The 27,825-nt window shown below is 43.6% G+C and overlaps 1 protein-coding gene across 4 annotated transcripts in view; it reads right to left on the reverse strand.

The window, feature by feature from the left end:
* The window catches only part of LOC141175855 (uncharacterized), a 60,647-nt gene that overhangs the window by 11,840 nt on the left and 20,982 nt on the right, over positions 1-27,825 (reverse strand). For 3 of the 4 annotated variants that reach the window (XM_073659808.1, XM_073659809.1, XM_073659810.1), the window contains 11 exons: positions 25,786-25,863; positions 24,892-24,930; positions 24,332-24,379; positions 22,005-22,037; positions 12,362-12,415; positions 12,038-12,079; positions 5,010-5,063; positions 4,686-4,727; positions 865-927; positions 662-715; positions 57-110 (listed from right to left, as the gene is read on the reverse strand). In XM_073659808.1, the coding sequence (XP_073515909.1) occupies positions 57-110; positions 662-715; positions 865-927; positions 4,686-4,727; positions 5,010-5,063; positions 12,038-12,079; positions 12,362-12,415; positions 22,005-22,037; positions 24,332-24,379; positions 24,892-24,930; positions 25,786-25,863 (561 nt within the window). The remainder of the gene's footprint in view (positions 1-56; positions 111-661; positions 716-864; positions 928-4,685; positions 4,728-5,009; positions 5,064-12,037; positions 12,080-12,361; positions 12,416-22,004; positions 22,038-24,331; positions 24,380-24,891; positions 24,931-25,785; positions 25,864-27,825) is intronic. The other variant, XM_073659811.1, reaches the window with a different exon arrangement.

Genomic DNA, 27,825 nt, shown 5'->3' on the forward strand with positions numbered 1-27,825 from the left:
AGATCGAAACTGTTACACTCTGTGCAGCTATCTCAGACTACAATCTACTGTCTTACATTTGGAGTTGGTGGACTGGCCATGCTTCTCCGTGAATTCACTTCATATGTTTCCTGTAGAAATAATAATTGTTACCGCAGCAGACAAAAAGCGATAGTAACCTGGAAACATTATATAAATTACACACACAATGGTCCCTGAGATTATCAAGTCAATATTACAAATGAAGAAACAGGACAGGAAGCATTGTGAGCAGGGGGAAGATCATATTTTTTTCTAGGGTTGCTGAGGATTGAGGACCTTCCAATTATTGCAAACCAGATAACTAGTTGGAATTTGGGACCAATATCATTTAATGATTCCAAAATCCCTGGTTTTGTCCTGATGAAGAAGTCTGTGAACTTTGAAATTTCCTTTTTCATTATGTGGTGTCTTCGACAGTGCAGAAAATGTTCCATCCTCCATGTTTTTCTTCTCATTGTATATGTCCTTGGTGTTGTGGTCCCACAACCCTGCCTACCCTACCCTATGAGCACATTCCTGCACCTATCGTTATCTTATCCTCTATCCGGGTAAGACCCTATTTTGGGCAATTGTCTTCCATTTTTTTCCTATTGGATGTTAGGTAAGCTGACACAGTTAAATGCTCCAATATATGACTTACAGTTTTAGGTGGTCTTGGTGGAGCAGGTTGTGGGTGCACATTCGGCTCAGGAATCTGTAAAAGCAATACTGATTAATAGGAGCACACAAACAACTATTTCTATTTCAAGATGATATGTAAAAGATATATTTATTTCATAAGAGCATCCTCAAAGCTCATAAAAGATAAACTCACTATCATTTGCCTACAATCTACCATCTTACATTTGGTGTTGGTGGAACAGCCATGCTTCTCCGATTTTCTCTTGCAGGCAATACATTTGTTTCCTGTAAAATTATTACTGGTTAGCACATCTGAAATGATTTATGGAAAAAAAGATAGTAACCAGGTATAAACCTCTACCAACAGTTGATAAATTCCCTTAATATATAACGTTTCTCCAGTAGGTAATGTGGAGAGGGGGGATCCACGATTTCTGATGTCCTCATCTATCCTTTACACCAGACTATAGCTTATAGCCTACACTACTGTATATGGACAAAAGTATTGTGCCCCTTACGCACTTCACCTATAGGAGCTTTTCTGACCTCCCATTCTACATTCATAGGCAAAAATCTAGAGTTAATCACCACTTTACAGGAGGAGTCTGTAGGAATTTTTGCCCCTTCATCCTGAAGCATTTGTGAGGTCAGACATTAATGCTGGACGAGAGGAGTGGGCTCACAATCTCCTTTCTAATTAGTCCCAAAGGTGTTGGATGGGGCTGAGGTCCGACCAATCATGTTGCTACACACAAAACTCCCCCAACCATAGAATCATAGAATGTTAGAGTTGGAAGGGACCTCCAGGGTCATCATGTCCAGCCCCCGGCTCAATGCAGGAGTCACCAAACCATCTCAGACAGATGTCTGTCCGGCCTTTGGGTGAAGACTTCCATTGAAGGAGAACTCACCACCTCTCGTGGCCGCCTGTTCCACTCATTGATCACTCTCACTGTCAAAAAGATTTTTTCTAATATCTAATCTGTATCTTCTCCCATTCAGTTTCATCCCATTCCTTCTAGTCTTTCTTTGTGCAAATGAGAATAAAGCTGATACCGCTACAGTGTGACAGCCCTTGAGATATTTGTAGACAGCTATTAAGTCTCCTCTCAGTCTTCTCTTTTGAAAAATAAACATTCCCAAATCCTCTAACCGTTCCTCATAGGACACTGTTTGCAGACTGGTCACCATTATGGTCGCTCTTCACTGAACTTGATCCAGTTTCTTCATTTCTTTTTTAAAATGTGGTGCCCAGAACTGGACACAGTATTCCAGATGAGGTCTGACCAAAGAGGAGTAAAGACCGATAATGACTTCACGTGATCTAGACTGTATGCTTCTGTTAATACATCCCAGAATTGTGTTTGCCTTTTTTGCTGCTGCATCACACTGTTGACTCATGTTCAGTCTATGATCTATTAGTATACACAAGTCTTTTTCGCATGTGCTATTGCTTAGCCCCATTCCTCCCATTCTGTATATGTTTTTTTTCATTTGTCTTACCCAGATGTAGAACTTTGCATTTCTCACTGTTAAACTATTCTGTTAGTTGCTGCCCACTGCTCCAGTTTGTTTAGGTCTTTTTGAAACCTCTCTCTCTCTTCTCTTGTATTAGCTATCCCTCCTAGCTTTGTGTCAGCAGCAAATTTTATCAGTTTACCCTCAATTCCTTTATCTAAATCATTGATAAAGATGTTGAACAGCACAGGGCCCAGGACAGAGCCTTGTGGTACCCCACTTGAGACATTCATCCAACTAGATGTGCAACCATTTACGACCACTCTTTGAGTCCGATCACTAAGCCAGTTATGAATCCACCTAGCAGTTGCCTTGTCCATTCCATAGTTGGTAATTTTTTCAATAAGGATAGTATAAAAGGCTTTGTCAAGTGGCTCAGTCTGGACATCCCACAGGAGGCCTTCTCCTTCCACACACACATACCATGTGTCAAACAACGGACTCCATTTTACCCTCTTAACCACACCCAGAGGTGGGGTATGTGGGCAGCCAGACCCGCCCATCTCTCAGGCTGCCCGTAAAACCTGTCCCAGATGCACCAAAAATCCTCTTAGCGCTATGTGCACTAGAGCAACACTCCAGGATTACATCGCAGATGACAACCATCTCTGTGATACATACCTCCCATCAACTATGTGTCCGTTAGTTGCCTTATACCTTGTATTCCAATCAAGTGTATCATCCCACCAAGTTTCAGTAATGCCAATGACATCATATTTCTTTTCCTGCGTTAGTAGCTCCAATTCTCCTTGTTTGTTGCCCATGTTCTGTGAATTTGCATAGAAACATCTTAGTTTGTGATCGGTTTCTCTTCCTCCAATAATAGTATTATTCTGATTTTTTTGTCTTTGCTCTTCCTTTCCACTGCAGAGCTCTCAATAGTATTTGTTCCCTGGCCTTTTGCTTCCCTTCCAACAATGTTCTAGTTTAAAGTTCTACTGATGAGTGTAGCAAGGCGACTTCCAAACATATGTTTTCCAGTCTTGCTAAGGTGCATCCCATTTCCAGCAAGTAATCCATCATATAGGTAATTCACTCTGTGATCCAGAAATCCAAATCCTTGCTGACGGCACCATCGATGTAGCCAGTTGTTCACCTGTAGAATCTTGTTCCACCTCCTTGTTCCATGGCCATCCACTGGGAGGATGGATGAGAAGACCACCTGCGCTCCCAGTTCTTTCACTTTTTTGCCAAGTCTCCAAAGTCACTGCAGATGGTTTCCATGTCCCTTCAAAAGTTATGGGAACATAGACGTAGTCGACAGGATTTGAACCTGCGCGGCGAGACCCCAATGAATTTCTTGTCGATCACCTTAACCACTCAATCACGACAACTCAGACAAGGTCATTGTACACAAGACACAGTCATGGGGAACAGAAAAGGGCCTTCCCCAAACTGTTCCCACAAAGCTGAAGCTACAATTGTCCACAATGTCTTGTGCTGAAGCATTAAGATTTCCCTTCACTGGAACCAAGGGGCCAATGCGACCCCTGATAACAAACCCACAGTATTATCCCTCCTCTACCAAACTGTATAGTGGGCACAATGCAGTCAAGTGGGTAACGTTCTACTGAAATTCACTAAACCCATACTCGCCCATCAGGTGTTAGACAGAGAAGGTACCTCCAGAGTCCAGGGGTTGAGGTTTTACACCACTCTATCAAACTGTTAGCATTGTGCTTGGTGATGTAAGGCTGCATGCAGCTGCTTGGCAATGAATACAGACCTTGCAGCCCATCAACCTGCCCCTTTATTTGGGATGAATGCTAAAGTCTCCAGAAGAGTGGACACTCGTGGTCAAGCTCACCATATTACAGCCACCACTCCGTGGACCATTGCACAAGAACGTAAAGGCCAATTGTTTTCTTTTCAGGGAATAGAAACAGGTGGAACAAGCAATGTACCTATGATCTTGCAGAATCCCCAAGTATGAAGTCTGTGCAACTCAAACATTTATTGTTAGGAGGTGTTTTGGCAAATTTTCTGCTTGGGTCTTGGTGTAGTTTGAGCCACAAATCAAGTTTCACGCATGTTTTGATGACCAATTATAGTTCTCCCTGAAGAAAGTGGTGACCATTACAATGTATCAGGTGTCTACGTTTGAAAAATATATTGGCATATTGATTTTGTATTTTTTTTTATATTTTGAAATTTAGATTTTATTTGTATTTCTCAAAAGTTTGAAAACTGTCCTGGCTACCACAGGTGCAAAATGTCCAAAACCCCTGGCAGCAAAACTGATGGATCCCCAAATGGAGCCCCCCACCACTAATTTCTCATTTTCACAGCCCCTATTGATGTTCTCTAGATTTAGTGGCAACAGCAATATCCATCCTCCATTTTCTCCTCTTCTCTGTCTTTCCTTCTCTCCTTCACCAAGCCTATTTCTGCCTGTGTTTTTTCTCCCGGTTTCGCTCATCTTGCTTCATCTGTAGCACCCCTCGCTAGTCTGTTTTGCCCCTTGCTTTGTCCATAGTGTGTGTATTGTTACATATAGAGCACATAATGTTATTACTTTTACTTACCTCATCCTGGGAATATGGTGAATAAACATCATCATCAGCTGTCTGTAAGAAACAATCAAATTATTGGTCAGGTATAAAATGTTGGGTTTGCAATGTGAATGGATGTTAAACATTTTTCTCCTTTTTGCAAGAAATGATTGAATGTGTGATAATTTGCTTAGCTAATGCTTCACCAACAGAGATACATTTGCTATTACAGATTATTAGAAGATACTGTAAATTAGGCTGAAATACTTTTAGATAGCCTCCAGGAGTACACAAGTGTAAAGAGATCGAAACTGTTACATACTGTGCGGCAACTCACACTACAATCTATCGCCTTACATTTGGAGTTGGTGGACCAGCCATGCTTCTCCGTGCATTCACTTCATACGTCCCCTATGGAAATAATAATAGTTAGCACGGGATAGGGATAGTAAAAGACACAACGATACCTGAGATTCTCCAGTCAATGTTACCAATGCATATATATATACAGTATATATAACACAATTAAGTTTGTGGGTGTAAAGTTAAAAAATGTGGTGGAAAAGTTCACTGGGTATGAATACTTTTTCAAGGTTCTGTATATATATAAATATATACATATATATATATATACATACAGTACAGACCAAAAGTTTGGACACACCTTCTCATTTAAAGATTTTTCTGTATTTTCATGACTTTGAAAATTGTACATTCACACTGAAGGCATCAAAACTATGAATTAACACATGTGGAATTATATACTTAACAAAAAAGTGTGAAACAACTGAAAATGTGTCTTATATTCTAGGTTCTTCAAAGTAGCCACCTTTTGCTTTGATGACTGCTTTGCACACTCTTGGCATTCTATTGATGAGCTTCAAGAGGTAGTCACCGGAAATGGTTTTCACTTCACAGGTGTGCCCTGTCAGGTTTAATAAGTAGGATTTCTTGCCTTATAAATGGGGTTGGAACCATCAGTTGTGTTGTGCAGAAGTCAGGTGGATACACAGCTGATAGTCCTACTGAATAGACTGTTAGAATTTGTATTATGGCAAGAAAAATGCAGCTAAGTAAATAAAAACGAGTGGCCATCATTACTTTAAGAAATGAAGGTCAGTCAATCCGAAAAATTGGGCAAACTTTGAATGAGTCCCCAAGTGCAGTTGCAAAAACCATCAAGCGCTACAAAGAAACTGGCTCACATGAGGACCGCTCCAGGAAAGGAAGACCAAGAGTCACCTCTGCTTCTGAGGATAAGTTTATCCGAGTCACCAGCCTCAGAAATCGCAGGTTAACAGCAGCTCAGATTAGAGACCAGGTCAATGCCACACAGAGTTCTAGCAGCAGACACATCTCTACAACAACTGTTAAGAGGAGACTTTGTGCAGCAGGCCTTCATGGTAAAATAGCTGCTAGGAAACCACTGCTGAGGACAGGCAACATGCAGAAGAGACTTGTTTGGGCTAAAGAACACAATTAATGGACAGTAGACCAGTGGAAATCTGTGCTTTGGTCTGATGAGTACAAATTTGAGATCTTTGGTTCCAACCACCGTGTCTTTGTGGGACGCAGAAAAGGTGAATGGATGGACTCTACATGCCTGGTTCCCACCGTGAAGCATGGAGGAGGAGGTGTGATGGTGTGGGGGTGCTCTGCTGGTGACACTGTTGGGGATTTATTCAAAATTGAAGGCATACTGAACCAGCATGGCTACCACAGCATCTTGCAGCGGCATGCTATTCCATCTGGTTTGTGTTTAGTTGGACCATCATTTATTTTTCAACAGGACAATGACCCCAAAACACCTCCAGGATGTGTAAGGGCTATTTGACCAAGAAGGAGAGTGATGGGGTGCTACGCCAGATGACCTGGCCTCCACAGTCACCCGACCTGAACACAATCGAGATGGTTTGGAGTGAGCTGGATCGCAGAGTGAAGGCAAAAGGGCCAACAAGTGCTAAGCATCTCTGGGAACTCCTTCAAGATTGTTGGAAGACCATTTCCGGTGACTACCTCTTGAAGCTCATCAAGAGAATGCCAAGAGTGTGCAAAGCAGTCATCAAAGCAAAAGGTGGCAACTCTTAAGAACCTAGAATATAAGACATATTTTCAGTTGTTTCACACTTTTTTGTTAAGTATATAATTCCACATGTGTTAATTCATAGTTTTGATGCCTTCAGTGTGAATGTACAATTTTCATAGTCATGAAAATACAGAAAAATCTTTAAATGAGAAGGTGTGTCCAAACTTTTGGTCGGTACTGCATATATATATACATATACATACAGTGGTGTGAAAAAGTGTTTGCCCCCTTCCTGATTTTTTATTCTTTTACATGTTTGTCACACTCAAATGTTTCAGGTGACAAAACAAATTTAAACATTACACAAAGATAACACAAGTAAACACAAAATGCTGTTTTTAATTGAAGGTCTTTATTATTAAGGGAAAATGAAATCTAAACCTACAGGGTCCTGTGTGAAAAAGTGATTGTCCCCTAAACCTAATAACTGGTTGGGCCGCCATTAGCAGCAACAACTGCAATCAAGCATTTGCGATAACTTGCAATGAGTCTTTTACAACGCTCTGGAGAAATTTTGGCCACTCATGTTTGCAGAATTATTGGAATTCAGCCACATCGGAGGGTTTAAGAGCATGAACCGACTTTAAGGTCATGCCACAGCATTTCAATAGGATTAAGGTCAGGACTTTGACTAGGCCACACCAAAGTCTTAATTTTGTTTTTCTTAAGCCATTCAGAGGTGGATTTTCTGGTGTGCTTTGGATCATTGTCCTGCTGCAAAACCCAATTGCGCTTTAGCTTGTGGTCGCGTACAGATGGCTGGACATTTTCCTTCAGGATTTTTTGGCAGACAGCAGAATTCATGGTTCCATTCACCATAGCAAGTCTGTCATGTCCTGAAGCAGCAAAACAGCCCCAGATCTTCACACTACCACCACCATATTTTACTGTTGGTATGATGTTCCTTTTCTGAAATGCTGTGTTACTTCTACGTCAGATATAATGGGACATCGTACCTTCCAAAAGGTTAAACTTTTGTCTCGTCAGTACACAGAGTGTTCTCCCAAAAGTCTTGGGGATCATCAAGATGTTTTTTGGCAAAACTGAGATGAGCATTTATGTTCTTATTGCTCAGCAGTGGCTTTTGTCTTGGAACTCTGCCATGCAGGCTATTTTTGCCCAGTCCCCTTCTTATGGTGGAGTCATAAACAAGTGAAGTTTTCAGTTTTTTGGATGTTGTTGTCGGGTCTTTTGTGACCTCTTGGATGAGTCGTCGCTGCACTCTTGGGGTAATTTTGGTTTGCCGGCCACTCTTGGGAAGGTTCACCACTGTTCCATGTTTTCGCCTTTTGTGGATAATGGCTCTCACTGTGGTTCGCTGGAGTTCCAAAGCTTTAGAAATGGCTTTATAACCTTTTCCAGACTGATAGATCTCAATTACTTTGTTTTCCATTTGTTCCAGAATTTCTTTGGATCACGGTATGATGTCTGGCTTTTGAGGATCTTTAGGTCCACTTCACTTTGTCAGACAGGTCCTAATAAAATGATTTCTAGATTGAGAACAGGTGTGGCAGTAATCAGGCCTGGGTGTGGCTAGGGAAATTGAAATCAGCTTTCTAAAGATGTGATAAACCACTGTTAATTTATGTTTTAAGGGGGGCAATCATTTTTTCGCACAGGTCCCTGTATGCTTAAATTTCTTTTACCCTTAATCATAAAGACTTTCATTTAAAAACTGCATTTTCTGTTTAGTTGTGTTATCTTTGTCTAATATTTAAATTTCCTTGGTGATCTGAAACATTTAAGTGTGAAAAGCATGCTGACTCAGTTGCACTTGGAGGTAGACCCAGGAATGCTGTCTCTTTAAATTTTTTATTGGTTTATTAAAGTACGGCATAAATCAAGGTAGAGTTCATAAAAATAAACATGGCCCTTCTGGCATAATGGCAAAGCAAAAAGAAAATGTACAGCGCAGTCCTTATGTGTTCCGGGTTAGCAAAATAAACACACGGTCCAGATTAGCACAAACACAAGCTCCTCTCTGGAGTTGCCTCTCCAGATACACTGAACACCTAATGATTCAACAGGTTGGCTATTTATATTCCAGACCACACCCTTGGGTGGAGATATGATGAATGACCTCCCACCCGCACTATGGTCGTTCACAAAAACCTAGCCCTTTTAAAATGGCAAATTAACCCCTCTCAACATATAGTGTGCTGCAGAAAACTTCTAGGTTTCAAACCACTGAAGCTAATAGCCCCAGTGAAACATACAGTATGTCCCCTCCAGTACTCTGCCAGTCACTTTGTCACTTATCCCCCCCTCTACCCAAAGCCAGGGGTTTTGATACCTTTAGTCACCAAACAGGGACCTCCAGACAGGGCATTTGCATTACCGTGTAGCTTCCTGGGCCTTTGCTCCACATGAAAACTACAGTCCTGGAGGGCTAGAAACCACCTAGTCACCTGGGCATTCTTCCCTTTTCTTTCCCTCATCCATCTCAGTGGTGCATGATCTGACACTAACCTGAATTTCTGGCCTAATAGGTAGTACCTCAGGGTGTCAATTGCACATTTGATGGCTAAGCACTCTTTTTCCACGATGACGTAGTTTTATTCAGAGGCAGAGAGTTTTCTGCTTAAGTACAGAATGGGATGTTCCTCCCCGTTTACTTCTTGGGACATCACGGCTCCCAACCCAACCTCTGAGGCGTCCGTCTGGACCACAAATTCCTTACTGAAGTCAGGTGCGATCAAGACTGGCTGCTTACAAAGGACGTGCTTCAATTCTTGGAATGCCATTTCTGCTTCAGAAGAGCATTTGGCAATCGATGTCTTTGAGCCCTTAAGAAGATCAGTCAGGGGTGCGGCTATCCTGGCAAAGTTCAGGATAAATCGCCAATAGTACCTCACAATTCCCAGAAACACCCGCACCTGTTTCTTGGAGACCGGTTGTGGCCAATTCTGGATTGCCTCTACTTTATTTACTTGTGGCCCGATTTCGTCCCTTCTGACTAAATAGCCCAAGTATTTCACCTCTTCTTTTCCTATGGCGCACTTCCTTGGGTTTATGGAAAACTCTGCCTTCCTCAGAGCATCCACTACTGCCTGGACCTTCTGCAGGTGACTTCCCCAATCTGGGGTGAAGATCACAATATTGTCCAGATAAGCGGCGGCGCACTTTTTGTGAGAGACTAGGATCCGGTCCATGGCCCTCTGAAAGGTAGGTGGGGCTCCCTGCAGTCTTAACGCCATCCTGGTGTACTGAAAGCACCCGTCAGGAGTAGAGAAGGCCATCTTCTCCTTGGCACTTAGGGACAATGAGTTCAACAACGTGGGGCATCGGATATGTGTCGAACTTGGAAATCTCATTTAGCTTCCTGTAATCATTGCAAAAGCGCCATTCTCCATCAGGCTTCGGCACCAGGACAATGGGGCTGGACCAGCTGCTCTTTAATTCCACGATGACGCCCAGGTTCAACATTCTCCTCACCTCCTTTGAGATCACCTCACGGCGGGCTTTGGGAATCCGACACAGCTTGAGGTTCACCCGCACATGCGGTTCTGTCAGGATTTCATGTTCCACAACCTGTGTACAGTCTGGCAACTCCAAAAACAGGTCTCGGTTCTTGCTGAAGCATTTCTCAGCACTGCTCTTGGTTTAATGACCCAATAAAGCAGCTCCTCATTTAAGGTGAAATATGTGAACCTTGTTACACACACATTATCGAATGCACCTTTCAATGTAAGATCCTGCATTTGAGCAGTCCCAAAATTTCTCCCAGAAACTCCCAACTCAGGAATCTCAGCCTCATGGGTCAACATCTTGTCTTGGTCACCAGCAAGGACACACAGAGGGAACTCATCCGCCTCCAACTGCGATGGGAATTCACGCACTTCACCTACAGGAGCTTTTCTGACCTCCCATTCTACATCCATAGGCAAATATATGGAGTTAAACACCACCATACAGAAGTAGTCTGTAGGAATTTTTGCCCCTTCATCCAGAAACATTTGTGAGATCAGACAACAATGTTGAACGAGAGGAGTGGGCTCACAATCTCCTTTCTAATTAATCCCAAAGTTGTTAGATGGGGCTGAGGTCCGGGCAAGGTGCGACCGATCATGTTGCTACACACAAAACTCACCCAGCCATGTCTTCATGGACCTTGTACACTGGGCACAGTCATGGGGAAAATAAAAGAGCCTTCCCCAAACTGTTCACACAAAGCTGGAAGCTACAGTTGTCCACAATGTCTTGTGCTGAAGCATTAAGATTTCCATTCACTGGTACTAAGGGGCCAATGCCGACCCCTGATAACAAGCCCATCGTATTATCCCTCCTCCACCAAACTCTACAGCCGGCACAATGCAGTCAGGCAGATCACGTTCTCTTGAAATTCACCAAACCCAGACTCGTCCATCAGGTGTCAGATAAAGAAGGCACAGAATAGGTTTCCTCCAGAGTCCAGGGGTAGAGGTTTTACACCACTCCATCAAACACTTAGCATTGTGCTTGGTGATGTAAGGCTGCATGCAGCTGCTTGGCAATGAATACAGACATTGCAGCCCATCAACCTGCCCCTTTATTTGGGATGAATGATAAAGTCTCCAGAAGAGTGGACACTCGTGGTCAAGATCACCACACTGCAGCCACCACTCCGTGGACCATTGCACAACATCATAAAGCCCAATTGTTTTCTTATCAGGGAATACAAACAGGTGGAACAAACTATGTACCCATGATCTTGCAGAATCCCCAAGTATGAGGTCTGCACACCTCAAACATTTATTGTTAGGAGGTGTTTTGGCAAATTTCTGCTTAAGTCACAGTTTGAGCCACAAATCAAGTTTCACATGTTTTGATGACCAATTATAGTTCACCCTGAAGAAAGTGGTGATCATTACAACGTATCAGGTGTCTACTTTTCAAAAATATATTGGCATATTGATTTTGTATTTTTTTTTTCATTATTTTGAAATTTAAACTTTATTTGTATTTCTCAAAAGTTTGAAAACTGTCCTGGCTACTACAGGTGCAAAATGTCCAAAACTCTTGTCAGAAAAAGTGATAGGGATCCAGAAATGGACTCCCCATCTCTAATTTCTAATTTTCTCAGCCCCTATTGATGTTCTCTGGATTTAGTGGCAACAGCAATATCCATCCTCCATTTTCTCCTCTTCTCTGTCTTCCCTTCTCTCCTTCACCAAGCCTATTTCTGCCTGTGTTTTTTCTCCCGGTTTCGCACTTCTTGCTTCATCTGTGGCACTCCTCGCTAGTCTGTTTTGCTCCTTGCTTTGTCCATAGTGTGTGTATTGTTACATATAGAACACATTATGTTATTAATTTTACTAACCTCATCCTGGGAATATGTTGAATAAATATCATCATCAGCTGTCTGTAAGAAACAATCAAATTATTGGTCAGGTATAAAATGTTGGGTTTGCAATGTGAATGGATGTTAAACATTTTTCCCCTTTTTGCAAGAAATGATTGAATGTGTGATAATTTGCTTAGCTAATGCTTCACCAACAGAGATACATTTCCTATTACAGATTATTAGAAGATACTGTAAATTAGGCTGAAATACTTTTAGATAGTCTCCAGAAGTACACAAGTGTAAAGAGATCGAAACTGTTACATACTGTGCGGCTACTCACACTACAATCTATCGCCTTACATTTGGAGTTGGTGGACCAGCCATGCTTCTCCGTGCATTCACTTCATACGTCCCCTATGGAAATTATAATAGTTAGCACGGGATAGGGATAGTAACCGACACAACGATCCCTGAGATTCTCCAGTCAATGTTATCAATGCATAAACGGGACAAAAAAATATAATAACACCGGTATATTTTTAAAATAAAATGCATGTGCTTGGGGCATAAGAGGTTCAATGAAAAACCTATATATGTACATTTGTGTGTGTGTATATATTTATTTATACATATATAAATATATACACATATATTTATATACTTACAGTGCCTTGAAAAAGTATTCATACCCATTGAACTTTTCCCAATTTTTTTACGTTACATCCACAAACTTAAATATGTTTCATCGGGATTTTATGCGGTACCAAGACAAAACAGCAAGTATTTGTGAAGTGTAAAAAAATATATAAATCTGGAAATTGTTAGATGCATTAGTATTCAGCCCCCTGACTCATTACTTTGTAATACCACATTTTGCTGCAATTAATACTGCAAGTCTTTTTGGGATCTGTCTCTATCAGCTTTGCACATCTAGAGGTGACATTTTTGCACATTTTTCTTTGCACGCTCGCTCTCGCTCAGTGAGATTGGATGGAGAGAGTCTGTGAACAGTAATTTTCAAATCTTGCCACAGATCCTCAATGGGATTTTGGTACTGACTGTGACTGGGCCGTTCACACACATGAATATGCTTTGACCTAAAACATCCATTATAGTTCTGGCAGTATGTTTAGGGTGAACAAATGTCCCAGTCAATCTCAAGTTTTTTGCAGCCTCTAACTGGTTTTCCTCCAGGATTTCCCTGTATTTAGCTCCACCTATTTTTCCATCAACTTTGACCAGCTTCCCTGCCCCTGCTGAAGAAAAGTCTCCCCACAGCATGATGTTGCCACCACTATATGTGACAGCTTTGCACATCTAGAGGGAACATTTTTCTTTGCATACTCGCTCTCGCTCAATGAGATTGGATGGAGGCGTCTGTGAAAAGCTGTTTTCAAGTCTTGTCACAGATTTTCAATGAGATTTTGGTTTCGACTGTGACTGGACCATTCACACACATGAATATGCTTTGATCTAAACCCTCCACTGTACAACCCCTGGCAAAAATTATGGAATCACCGGGCTAGGAGGATGTTCATTCAGTTGTTTAATGTTGTTGAAAAAAAGCAGATCACAGACATGGCACAAAACTAAAGTCATTTCAAATGGCAACTTTAGGGCTTTAAGAAACACTAAAAGAAATCATGATCAAAAATGTGGTACTCAGTAAGGGTAATTTTTTTCAGACCAAGCAGAGGGAAAAAATTATGGAATCACTCAATTCTGAGGAAAAAATTATGGAATCACCCTGTAAATTTTCATTTCCAATACTAACACCTGTATCAAATTAGATCTGCTCGTTAGCCTGCATCTAAAAAGGAGTAATCACACCTTGGAGACCTGTTGCACCAAGTGGACTGACATGAATCATTGCTCCAACACGAGAGATGTAAATTGAAACAAAGGAGAGGATTATCAAACTCTTAAAAGAAGGTAAATCATCACGCAATGTTGCAAAAGATGTTGGTTGTTCACAGTCAGCTGTGTCTAAAATCTGGACCAAATACAAACAACATGGGAAGGCTGTTAAAGGCAAACATACTGGTAGACCAAGGAAGACATCAAAGTGTCAAGAACGGAAACTTAAAGCAATATGTAGCATCGGCATCTCTGCCCCCTGCCAGGCAGAGACGCCGTCCCTCTTACCGCCGAGGTCCTGCTCCGGCGTCTTCCGGCTTCCCTGCAGCTGCTGCTGGTGCACGCAGCTTGCCTGGCTCTGTGCTTAGGGCGTGCATGCTCCCTCCCTCTTAAAGGGGCCCCGTGCGCCATCCTAAAAAGTTCCCAGCCAATGGCCGGAGGACTTTCTCTATAAAGGGCACCTCCTCCAATATAGAGGTGCCCGTGCAAGGTTGTTGCTTTGTGATTCTTACTTTGCTTCAGCCTTCAGGTCCTTTGCAAGTCAGTCCTGTCCGTCAGTCTGATCTTCAGTCCAGTCCGCCAGCCTGACTACTCTCCAGCCCGACAGTCTGTCTGCCAGTCTGCTTACCTGGAAGCACCCGCCTGTTACCTGCCATGCCCGCCAGCCTGCATTATCTGGAAGCACCTGCCTGTTATCTGCCGTACCCGCCTGCCTGCTTACCTGGAGGCAACTGCCAGCTATCTGTTGTACCCGCCTGCCTGCTTACCTGGAGGCACCTGCCAGCTATCTGTTGTGCCCGCCTGCCTGCTTACCTGGAAACACTTGCCTGCTACCTGTTGTTCCCGTCAGCTTGCCTACCCGGAACACTCGCATGACTATGTGCCTAATCAGCCTGCTTGTTTACCCGGACCACCCGTCAGCCTGCCTGCCAAAGCTCATCTGCTGTACCGGTCAGTTCCTGCCTTCTGACCCGTGGGAGTCACCTGCTCTCATACAAGGTCGGTCCCAGAGTAGCACCTTGTCCCTCTACTCGGTTCCTCCCTGGTTCTCGGAGTAGACTGAGCTGCCATGCCACCTTGGTTGGGCCGAGTTGATACTTAGTCACACCCCTCTGGCCCCTCCTTGCACCGCAGCACAGAGGTTCCACCACCCGGATCCGTAACACAATATGTCTCCAAAACAGGAAATGCACAACAAAACAAATGAGGAACGAATGGGAGGAAACTGGAGTCAATGTCTGTGACCGAACTGTAAGAAACCACCTAAAGGAAATGGGATTTACATGCAGAAAAGCTAAACGTAAGCCATCATTAACACCTAAACAGAAAAAAACAAGGTTACAATGGGCTAAGGAAAAGCAATCGTGGACTGTGGATGACTGGATGAAAGTCATATTCAGTGATGAATCGCGAATCTGCATTGGGCAAGGTGATGATGCTGGAACTTTTGTTTGGTGCCGTTCCAATGAGATTTATAAAGATGACTGCATGAAGAGAACATGCACATTTCCACAGTCATTGATGATATGGGGCTGCATGTCAGGTAAAGGCACTGGGGAGATGGCTGCCATTACATCTATATATATAATCGTCTTATCCCGTCTGTCTGTCTGTCTGTCTGTCCAGGAAATCCCGCGTCGCTCATTGGTCCGGCAGCGGCCAATCAGCGCCGCGAGATTTCTGAAAAAAGATGGCGGCCGTTAGCGGCTCATCTGCGGGACGGAGCTGAGCGGCGATGCAGCCGGGAGATGAGCGCCGTGAGGCGCTCATCTCCCGGCCGGCAACAGCAGAAGGAACCCGACCGCCGGACTCATCTGCGGGACGGAGATGCAGCCGGGAGATGAGCGGCGCGAGGCGCTCATCTCCCGGCCGGTAGCAGCGGAAGGACCGCCGGCGCCGCTGACGCTATCGCCCGCTATGTCCCGGGTTCTCGCAGCGTAAGTACCCGCACAGGCAGCGCCGCTCCCCGGTCCTCACCAAGACGATTTGATAATTGGTCGCGGTCTTCGGACCCAACCAATCACTGATCTTAGCGCAAAAGTTAAACACCGATGTGCTGATTGGTCGCCGACGCTGCCCGCGACCAATCACCGATTTGGGCGCCACATTTAAATATCGGCCGCGACCAATCAGCACAGCGGTGTTTAAATGTGGAGCCAAGATCGGTGATTGGTCGCGGCCGATATTTAAATTTGGCGCCCAAATCGGTGATTGGTCGCGGACTTGGCCCGCCCGCGACCAATTGGATGTCAGCGCCGCTCCCCGGTCCTCCCTTCACGCCCTAGCCGCATGGATGTCAGAGCCGCTGCCTGTGCGGATACTTCCGCTCCGAGAACCCGGGACATGAGCGGGCGCTCGCAGCAGAAGTATCCCGACCCGCAGCGCCGCTCCCCGGTCCTCCCTTCACACCCTAGCCGCTGATGTCCCCACAGTATCCGCATGGTGTTACAAAGGTCCGGACATTTGTGTTAAAAATCGCTGATTGGTCGCGGGCGCTGCCCGCGATCAATCACTGATTTGGGCGCCAAATTTTAATATCGGCCGCGACCAATCACCGATCTTGGCTCCACATTTAAACACCGCTGTACTGATTGGTCGCGGACGCTATTTAAATGTGCCGCCAAAATCGGTGATTGGTCGCGCACAGCGTCGGCGACCAATCAGCACAGCGGTGTTTAAAGGTGGAACCAAGATCGGTGATTGGTCGCGGCTGATATTTAAATTTGGCGCCCAAATCGGTGATTGGTCGCTGGCAGCGTCAGCGACCAATCAGCGATTTTTAACACAAATGTCCGGACCTTTGTAACACCATGGGGATACTGTGGGGACATCAGCGCTTAGTGAGTCAAGGGAAGACCGGGGAGCGGCGCTGCGGGTCGGTATACTTCTGCTGCGACCGCTCGCTCATGTCCCGGGTTCTCGCAGCGGAAGTACCCGCACAGACAGCGGCGCTCCCCGATCCTCACTAATACGATTCCGCTCCCCGCTCCTCACCAATACGATTCGCTGATTGGTCGCGCTCTCCACACCCGACCAATCAGTGATCTTGGCGCTAAAGTTAAACACCACTCTGCTGATTGGTCGCGGCCGCTGTCCGCGACCAATCACCGATTTGGGCGCCATATTTAAATAGCGGCCGCGACCAATCACCGATCTTACCGCCACATTTAAACACTGCTGTGCTAATTGGTCGCGGACGCCAGCCGCGACCAATCAGCGAGCTTGGCGCCAAATTTAAACAACGCTCTGCTGATTGGACGCGTCTGGCGTCCGCGACCAATCAGCGAGATTGGCGCCAAATTTAAACAACGCTCTGCTGATTGGTCGCAGCTGGAGTCCGCGACCAATCAGTGATTTTGGCGCCAAATTTAAACACCGCTCTGCTGATTGATCGCGGTCGCTGGCCGAGATCAATCAGCAGTATTGGTGCAAAATTTAAACACCGCTCTGCTGATTGGTTGCGGTTGTCGGCCGTGACCAATCAGCAGTATTGGCGCCAAATTTAAACCTCACTCTGCTGATTGGTCGCAACCACCGGCCGCGACCAATCTGTGTTTTTTGTGCCAAATTTAAACCTCGCTCTGCTGATTGGTCGCGGCCGCCAGCCGCGAACAATCAGCGAGATTGGCGCCAAATTTAAACAACGCTCTGCTGATTGGTTGCGGTTGTCGGCCGTGACCAATCAGCAGTATTGGCGCCAAATTTAAACCTCACTCTGCTGATTGGTCGCAACCACCGGCCGCGACCAATCTGCGTTTTTTGTGCCAAATTTAAACCTCACTCTGCTGATTGGTTGAGGCCGCCGGCCGCGACCAATCATCGATTTTGGCGCCCAATTTAAACAACGCTTTGCTGATTGGTCGCAGCCATCAGCCGCGACTAATCAGCGATTTTGGTGCCAAATTTAAACTCCGCTCTGCATCTTTCTGCTGATTGGTCGCGGTCGCAGGCCGCGACCAATCAGCAGTATTATCGCCAAATTTAAACACCTCTTTGCTGATTGGTCCCGGTCGCGACTAATCAACGATTTTGGTGCCAAATTTAAACACGCTCTCCAGTCCTCACTAACACGGTTTGCTGATTGGTCGCAGCCGCCGCCCGCGACCAATCAGCGATTTTGGCGCAAAATTCAAACAACGCTCTGCTGATTGTCGCCAAATTTAAACACCTCTTTGCTGATTGGTCCCGGTCGCGACTAATCAACGATTTTGGTGCCAAATTTTGGCGCAAAATTCAAACAACGCTCAGCTGATTGTCGCCAAATTTAAACACCTCTTTGCTGATTGGTCCCGGTCGCGACTAATCAACGATTTTGGTGCCAAATTTAAACACGCTCTCCAGTCCTCACTAACACGGCTTGCTGATTGGCCGCGGCCGCCGCCCGCGACCAATCAGCGATTTTGGCGCAAAATTCAAACAACGCTCTGCTGATTGGTCACGGCCGGTGGTTGCGACCAATCAGCCATATTGGTGCCAAATTTAAACACCGCTTCGCTGATTGGTCGCGGTGGCCGGCCGCGACCAAGCAGCGAAATTGGCGCCAAATTTAAACACCGCTCTGCTGATTGGTCGCGGTTACCGGTCTCGAATAATCAGCATTATTAGTGCCAAATTTAAACACCGCTCTGCTGATTGGTCGCGGCCGTGACCAATCACCATTATTGGCGCCAAATTTAAATACCGCTCTGCTGATTGGTCGCGGCCAGTGAACGTGACCAATCAGCATTATTGGCGCCAAATTTAAACCCCGCTCTGCTGATTAGTCGCGACCGCTGGCCGCGACCAATCTGCGATATAGGCGCCAAATTTTAACACCGCTTTGCTGATTGGTCACGGTTGCCAGCCTCGACAAATCAGCGATTTTGGCACAAAATTTAAACACAGCTCTGCTGATTGCGTCCGGTCGGCCGCATACCTATTCTAGAATACCCGATGCATTAGAATCGGGCCACCATCTAGTCTTCAATAAATGCCCAAGTTTACATTGATATTTTTGGATAGTTTTCTTATCCCATCAATTGAAAGGATGTTTGGGGATGATGACATCATTTTTCAAGATGATAGTGCATCCTGCCATAGAGAAAAAACTGTGAAAGAAGACTTGAAAGAAGACACATAAGGTCAATGTCATGGCCTGCAAATAGTCCGGATCTCAATCCAATTGAAAATCTTTGGTGGAAGTTGAAGAAAATGGTCCATGACAAGGCTCCAACTACAAAGCTGATCTGGCAACACCAATCAGAGAAAGTTGGAGCCAGATTGATGAAGAGTACTTTCTGTCACTCATTAATTCCATGCCTCAGAGACTGCAAGCTGTTATTAAAGCCACAGGTGGTGCAACAAAATACTAGTGATGTATTGGAGTGTTCTTTTGTGTGTTTGTTTTTCATGATTCCATAATTTTTTCCTCAGAATTGAGTGATTTCCCTCTGCTTGGTCTGAAAAAAAATTACCCTTACTGAGTACCACATTTTTTATCTTGATTTCTTTTAAAGTTGCCATTTGAAATGACTTTAGTTTTGTGCCATGTCTGTGATCTGCTTTTTTTCAACAACATTAAACAACTGAATGAACATCCTCCGAGCACGGTGATTCCATAATTTTTGCCAGGGGTTGTAGCTCTGGCAGGATGTTTAGTGCTGTTGTCCTGCTGGAAGGTGAACCTACACCCCAGTGTCAAGTGTGCAGTGATAGTTTTCAGACTGCACATAATGTTTTGCATTTAGGCCCAAAAGTTCTAGTTTGGTCTCATCTGACCAGAGCACCTTCTTCCACATGTTAGCGTTATCCTCTACATGGCATTTGCAAGATGGTGCTTGAGACCACAGTAGAACTTTTGAGGCTATATGCAAAACGCTATGTGTGGCGGAAAAATAACACTGCACATCATCCTGAAAACACCATCCCCACTGTCACACATGGTGGTGGCAGCATCATGCTTTGGGAGACTTTTCTTCAGCAGGGGAAGTGAAGGCTGTCAAAGTTGACGGAAGAAAGATAGATGAAGCTAAATACAGGGCAATTCTGGAGGAAAACCTGTTGACTGCAAAACACTTGAGACTGTGGCATTTGTTCACCCTAAACACACTGCCAAAGCTACAATGAAAGGGTTTAGATCAAAGCATATTCATGTGTGTGAATGGCCCAGTCAAACTCCAGACTTAAATCCCATTGAGAATCTGTGGCAAGACTTGAAAATTACTGAGCCTATGGATTGTCATTCATTAAGTGACACCGCCCACAGTCCAGAGTGATTATGAAATAATATCGATATGCTCAGCTCCTCTTGCTCTATAACATACTGACCACAAATCAGACACCATATTCAATAGGAGCCTCTTGGCACAAATTATATGGCATCTTAGGTCTCCATACACCCTAGATAGCGGGTGGCAAAATCCTCATTCTACCCCATAATGATTCTCTCTGATAAACTCATTTTCAGCTGGTGTGGTCTCCATATGCAAAATTGATTGCTCAACAGCACATGGACCAATGTAAGTAAAAGGAATCGTTCAGACTAACTTTTTTTCCATATGCACCCTCAGTCGTAGCATGCAAGAACAGGGCTCTGCAGCCATGCCGTGAATTGGGCAAGGTCCACACATTCATCCTCCACACCATTCAATGTCCATGAAACTGTCGGAGAAAGCCAAGTGCCACACTGCTCCCAAACTGTGTGCACATGATCTCCCTGCCCTAGAAGTTTCCTTATGCACCGCCCTACTGCATTCCTCTCCTCCATGTCAGCACCCTATACTCTAGCTAGGATCTCCCCTTCGTGATCCCTTGGAGCTTTCCAGAGAATAGGAACTGGTGGAACAAGCTATGTATCTACGGTCTCTCAAAATCCCCATTTATGATTCCTGCACTTTGAAAATGTTTATTTTTGGAGGTGCCTAATTTTTTTTTTGCATGGATCACACATTTAGTTACAAATCAAGTTTCAAGAGAACCAAAAAGTTGAGGGGCGCCAATATTAAAAATCGATCAGGGGTGTTGCAATAATTAAATACAATCCAATTATTATACAAAAGAAAAATATTCCTGTGCACACCCGCAAATATAATAAAAATATACTGCATATAGCAAATTTATTCAATAAAAAGACCCACAAATGAAAACACTTAAAAACATACGCAAAACAAAAACTCCTATGTGTTTAAAGGGAGTACAACCTAGAAGTAAAATACAGAATAAAACACTCAACTATAAGTCCTCAGATTCCAAGTTAATAATGGTACAAAATGGTAAAATAATTAAGCAGTGACAAAAAGTAAAATAAAAAAAAAAATAGTGATGCGCGAGCATGCTCGGGTGTTATCCGAGTATCTTGGGTGTGCTCGATTAATATGTTCGAGTGTTGGCGGCTGCATGTTTCGCAGCTGTTCGTCGGCCGCAACACATGCAAGGATTGCCTGTTTGTTCGCTGCAAAACTTGCAGCCGCAGGGACTCAAACATATTAATCGAGCACGCCTAAGATACCAGGATAGCACGATGTTGGAGCACGCTCCCTCATCACTAAAAAAAACCCTTAATATATAAATATTAAATGTGGCACAATAGAGATCAAAAACCATCAATGGATGTATCCAGATACCAAAAATAATGGATTGGAGTGTCTGGAAATACAAGGAAAGAGACACCATGCATTATGCTGTTCCCAAGTGCAGCTTCATCAGGGGTAAGGTCAATCAAGTTTTATGCATTTTTAGATGGAAAAATTTGTATTCCGCTTGCATATAAAAACGTGCTGAGTAGCACTTTGTGCCAGGTGTCTATTTTTGGAAAATATATGGGGGTGATTTTTTTTATTTTGCAATTTAGATTTTGTGTATATGTCAAAAGTGTGAAAACTGTCCCAGCTACCACAGGTGCAAAAAAGGGGTAGGGCTAACTACTCATTTTCATAGCACCTTTAGATGCCCTCTGCAAAAAAACAGCCCTCTTCTGTCCTGACGTTCTTCCTTCTGTTTTTTTCCCCCCTTCTTACTCACTTCACAATCTTTATTTGTGCCTGTGTTTTTTCTCCCCCACTTTTCACACATTGCTGCATCTGGAGGATCCCTCACCGCTCTGTTTTGCTTGGTCCATAGTGTGTGTATGGTTACCTATAGTGCAGATTATGTTATCACATTTACTTACCTCATACTGGGTATAAATATCATCAGCAGATACCTGTAAGAAACAACCATACCAATGCAAAGTAGGTCAAAGTTATGGATAAGGTCCTACAGGTCATATTTTACCAGTTCAGTATACCCCTCTCTCCTGGTATTGGACTGACCTATCAAGGAACCATAGGATTCCCCAATGGTCCCTGGCTCTTACCTAATATTTTATTATAATACAGCTGTGACAATACAACTTATAATATTAATCAACCAGACGTTTAGATTTGTTAATTAAAGAGAAATACACTATTATCTTTGTGTTGACTTGTAAATGTATGTGTATTTCTGTGGCTGGGGAAGGTTTCTGTGGCTGGGGAAGGTCAGACCAGTATTTGTATAACCCTGATTGTTGTCTCCTCTTTGAGTCTGAAACAATGATGTTGATTTAAAGAGCCCCCTACTATACCAACTATGTAAATATATTAGCTCAAACAATGATACCTGTGCCCTGTGAGTAACGCCCTCCCTAAACCCTTGACCTGTGGATGTGTACTTAAAAAGGACATGTGCTTCTCTAGCAGTCAGACTTGACACAGAGATTGAAAAGAGACTTTACAAGGAGAATCAACGATCAGACTCTCTCAGACCATCAGCTAGCTTGGTAGGATGGCTTTACCCAAAGAGACACAGATTTGGATTCTACATGATTCCAGCCTAAGGATATATGGCCCTGACTGGAAAGAGACGGATCTGCTCAATTGACCATCAGAGAGCTCATGGATACATTTGGGGAGATCAGGTTGGGACGATGAAGTCACCTGGCCCCATGGATATGTTGTTTGGGATTGCCAGGTGGGACCCTCCGATCGCCTGGAACCCTTGCAGACATTTTTAGAAGCCAGATTGGGACAAGCCAGTCATCTGGCCCCATGGAAACTCTAGGAGAGGCCAGGGTGGGACCCTCGTGTCTCCTGGCCTTGTACCTTGGTGGACTGCTAGCTTCCTAAGCTTGCCGCTACCTTCTCTCTGTGGGGGCCCGCCAGAAGCCAGTCCCAAAGTCGCAGCTGTTCCATCCCAGGCGTTCCTGAGGAAGGGTGAGGACTGTGTAATGTTGTACCATCTTGGGTATTTGCTGGGACTGTTCTATGTGTTTATTGTCCGCTTTGTGGTTCAATAAAGTATTGGCATGCTATTTTATCCTCACCCTGTGTTGTCTGAGTAGTATTACGCCCACAGAAGACCCCGGGTCTTCACAAGAGCCTAGCCACTTCAGAGCTCACAAGGTCTAGCGGACAACCTTCTCAAAAACAAGAGTAAAATTGCAGTCAGTGAAGATTTAAATGCGGTTTTATTAACTTTTCCATTGACTTTTTCAGCAAAATGCAAAAGGTAGGGCTTTCTAGTTTTTTTTATTTATAAAATATATATTATTTAAGCATATCAAGTCTGATAAATCCTGAAGGATGGCCAGATTGCTGGGAAAGGTGCAATTCAGGCTTTGATGCCTAATGGCTTGCTGTGCCTCCTTAAATTTAAAGGCAATAGACATCTTTACACTGTTGGTTATATCGATCATTTTCTTTCTGAATGCAAAAATAAACAACTAGAATGTATGAAAGAAATTCCTACCATTTTACTACTGTAGAGTCTGTGCGACTCCTTCACAAAGATGGTTGTGCTGCTGCTCCTTACATTAAAATGACAGCACACTGCTCCTGGATGCTGTCAGATCAGGGCTGGCATTATTTGCTCTCTATCCCAACTGTTGGCTCCCTCAGCAATCATACATTTATTACCTTTCCCACTGGAAAATCACATTTAAAGGTGTCATCAGTATATAACCTATTGTCTAAATCAAGTGTTTTTGTGTTACATGTGTTTTATAAAAAAAAAAAGTGGGAATTTATTTTTCTCATATCATGATCTTTATTTAAAAAAAAAACAAAATTAATAATCTTGCAATTTTCACACTGGTCACCGGGAGTATTTTAGACTCATACTTCCTGTCCTTTCAGGAAGAATTTTCAGCAGTCTCATTATCATTAGAGGCAGTATTACAATGAGAAGCAATACGTCTGAACACAGCTGATAAAACAAGATCCACCAACCAAAAATAGTTGATGTCACCGCTCCCCCTGCTACCTATCCTTTCACAATGACCTTTGCACGCACTCATTAGATGCTTCAATGCAAATGATAGGGTCGGAGTCTGTTTATTGGGGCTAATGTACGTGTGAATTTCCTGAAAAACAGGAAGTTAGAGTCTAAAAACGCTCCATTGGCCGTTGAGAGACTTTTATTAATTAAAACAGACTTGTTAAGAATTCTGGCAGTCAAATGCCCCAATTTATGACTTACAGACGGTCCTAGTGGTCTTGGTCGTATGCAAATGTACGGCTTAGGAATCTATAAAAGCAAAACTGATTAGTAAGAGCATACACATATGTCTGGCAATGATTTGTATTTCTATAGCAAGAAGATATGTAAAAGATGTAATGATTTTTTTTATATAATGTACTTTATATTTAATTGGCATATGTCAAAAGTGTGAAAACTGGGCTGGCTACCACAAGTGCAAAATGTCCAAAAACCTCTAGAAACTAAAGGGCTTTAAAGCCCTCCGCTAATGTCTCATTTTCACAGCACCTACTGATGTCCTCTGGATTTAGATTTCCTCCGTCCTCCACCTTCTCCCTTCTTCTGTCTTTCCTTTTTCTCCCCCTCACCATCCTTTTTTGTGTCTGTAGTTTTTCTCCCGGTTTCGCACACCTTGCTACATCTGGAGCACACGGGAGTGTAGCTAAAATAGGTGCAGGAGTTGCAATCGCACCCGGGCCCTGGAGCCTAGGGGGCCCAAAAAGTCCCTTTAATGTGTGTATAGTGACTGATATGCAGGTAATGTTTTTGCTTTTACTTACGTCATAATGGTCATTTGGTGAATAAATATCAGCATCTGTCTGTAAGAAATAACCAAACCATTGGTTAGATATAAAGGTGATAAATTGTTGGGTTTGCAATGTGAATGGATGTTAAGCATTTTCTCCACTTTTTTCTAGAAATTACTGAATCCGTGAGAATCTGCATTGCAAGAATAAATCAAGAGAAATTAATTTCCTATTAGAGGGTTATCATAAGATAAGTGAGGCTGAATTCTTAGCTGAGAGTACTATGTATGGGTCCAGTGGGTGGTCCTATTAGTCATTGACAACTATCTTTGTATGCACACTCAGGGAAGACAGTCACCGGGACTTATGTCCATTTGACCATATCTTGGTGTCCTCAATGATGAGAAATACAGGCAGATACTTATCCATCATGTAATCCCACCAGGGAGGCGTCTGATTGGTTCCATATTTATTCTGAAGCAGGAGAACGACCCCAAACATCCAGCCAATGTCATCAAGAATGATCTTCAGAGTAAAGAAGAACGAGAAGTCCTGAAAATGATGATCCGGCCACCACAGAGCCCTGATCTCACATCATCCAGTCTCTCTAGGATTACTTGAGGAGCCAGAAGTATTTGCACAAGCCTCATACAGAGGATCTGGGGTCAGTTCTCCAAGATGTTTGGAGCAACCTCCTGCAGAGTTCCCTCAAAACTGTACAAGTGTACCAAAAAGAATTCATGAAGGCAACGGGCGGTCACAAAATAGTTATGTGATTTACATTTCTCTTCTGTTTATTTACTTTGCATTTTGTTCATTGATGAAAATTAACTATTAAAACGTCTATGTTTGAAAGCATTCTTTACTTTCCAGCACTTTTTCCACACCTGCCTAAAACTAGTTTTTTTTTTCCCCTGCTTTACTCACCATTTTCTTGGCTATGTCAGAGAGGTATTTGTCTACTTGTTCCTTGGCGGGATGATCTGTGCTCAGTTTTTCAACAATCTGTAGAAAAAAGTCATATTAACTACATATCAAACATGTTGTATAGTGAAAAAATGACAAGAAGTGCACAATACGGCATCACCCGGGCAATAAACATTGTAGATAGTATGGACAGTGCGTATTGCCAATGGCAGCAGATCACATGGCGGCTATGAGGCCAGTGAGTCGGAGGGGCCGCCACCAGGCCCCCCCACATTGTACTCTCTTTTGGCATCTTCTCCCATCATTCCCCCTCTGCAGAGGGCACGATGACGTTACTACAGTGCTCCCTCTCCGCCGAGCAGTGCAGAGGGTCAGAAGACGCTGAGGAGATCAGAGCAGTGGGAGAACCAGGAGAGGTGAGTATTTGATTATTTATTTTTTTATGTATGGAGCAATATATGGGGCCCATTATACAGGGTGGGCCATTTATATGGATACACCTAAATTAAATGGGAATGGTTGGTGATATATACTTCCTGTTTATGGCACATTAGTATATGGGAGGGGGGGAAACTTTTCCAGATGGGTGGCGACCATGGCGGCCATTTTGAAGTTGGCCATTTTGGATCCAACTTTATTTTTTTCAATGGGAAGAGGGTGATGTGACACATCAAACTTATTGAGAATTTCATAAGAAAAACAATGGTGTGCTTGGTTTTAACGTAACTTTATTCTTTCATGAGGTTTTTACAAGTTTATGACCACTTATAAAATGTGTTCAAAGTGCTGCCCATTGTGTTGGATTGTCAATGCAACCCTGTTCTCCCACTCTTGACACACTGATAGCAACACAGCAGAAGAAATGCTAGCACAGGCTTCCAGTATCCGTTGTTTCAGATGCTGTTCATCTCATATCTTCACAGCATAGACAATTGCCTTCAGATGACCTCAAAGATAAAAGTCTAAGGGGGTCAGATCAGGAGACCTTAGTGGCCATTCAACTGGCCCACGATGACCAATCCACTTTCCAGGTAACTGTTCATGTAGCAATGCTCGCACCTGACACCCATAATGTGGTGGTGACCATCTTGTTGGAAAAACTCAGGGAACGTGCCATATTCAGTGCATAAAGAGGGCAACACATCATCATGTAGCAATTTCAGGTATCCAGTGGCATTGAGGTTTCCATTGATGAAGAATGGCCCCACTATCTTTATACCCCATATACCACACCATACCATCAAGATACGAGATGTGCAGCATCTGAAACAACGGATACTGGAAGCCTGTGCTGGCATTTCTTCTGCTGTGTTGCTATCAGTGTGTCAAGAGTGGGAGAACAGGGTTGCATTGACAATCCAACACAATGGGCAGCACTTTGAACACATTTTATAAGTGGTCATAAACTTGTAAAAAAACTCATGAAAGAATAAAGTTACTTTAAAACCAAGCACACCATTGTTTTTCTTATGAATTTCTCAATAAGTTTGATGTGTCAAATGACCCTCTTCCCATTGAAAAAAATAAAGTGGGATCCAAAATGGCCGACTTCAAAATGGCCGCCATGGTCACCACCCATCTGGAAAAGTTTTCCCCCTCCCATATACTAATGTGCCACAAACAGGAAGTAGATATCACCTGTTTGATGGCCCACCCTGTAGTGTATGGAGCACTATGTGGGGCCCATTATACTGAATGCAGCACTATGTGGGGCCCATTATACTGTATTGAGCAATTTATGGAGCCCATAAAACTGCATGGAGCACTCTGTGGTGCCCATAATACTGTATGGAGAACTCTGTGGTGCCCATAATACTGCATGGAGCACTATGTGGTGTCCCCATAATACTGTATGGAGGACTATGTGGTGCCTATAATACTGTATGGAAAGACTATGTGGTGGCCATAATACTGAATGGAGCACTATGTGGTCCCCATAATACTGTATGGAGAACTCTGTGGTGTCCATAATACTGTATGGAGGACTATGTGGTGTCCCCATAATGCTGTATGGAGGACTATGTGGTCCCCATAATACTG

This window comes from Phyllobates terribilis, unplaced genomic scaffold (genome assembly GCF_046119375.1).
Source record: "Phyllobates terribilis strain yellow unplaced genomic scaffold, ASM4611937v1 Scaffold_14__1_contigs__length_39327217, whole genome shotgun sequence".
In the NCBI taxonomy this organism is placed as follows: Eukaryota; Metazoa; Chordata; class Amphibia; order Anura; family Dendrobatidae; genus Phyllobates; species Phyllobates terribilis.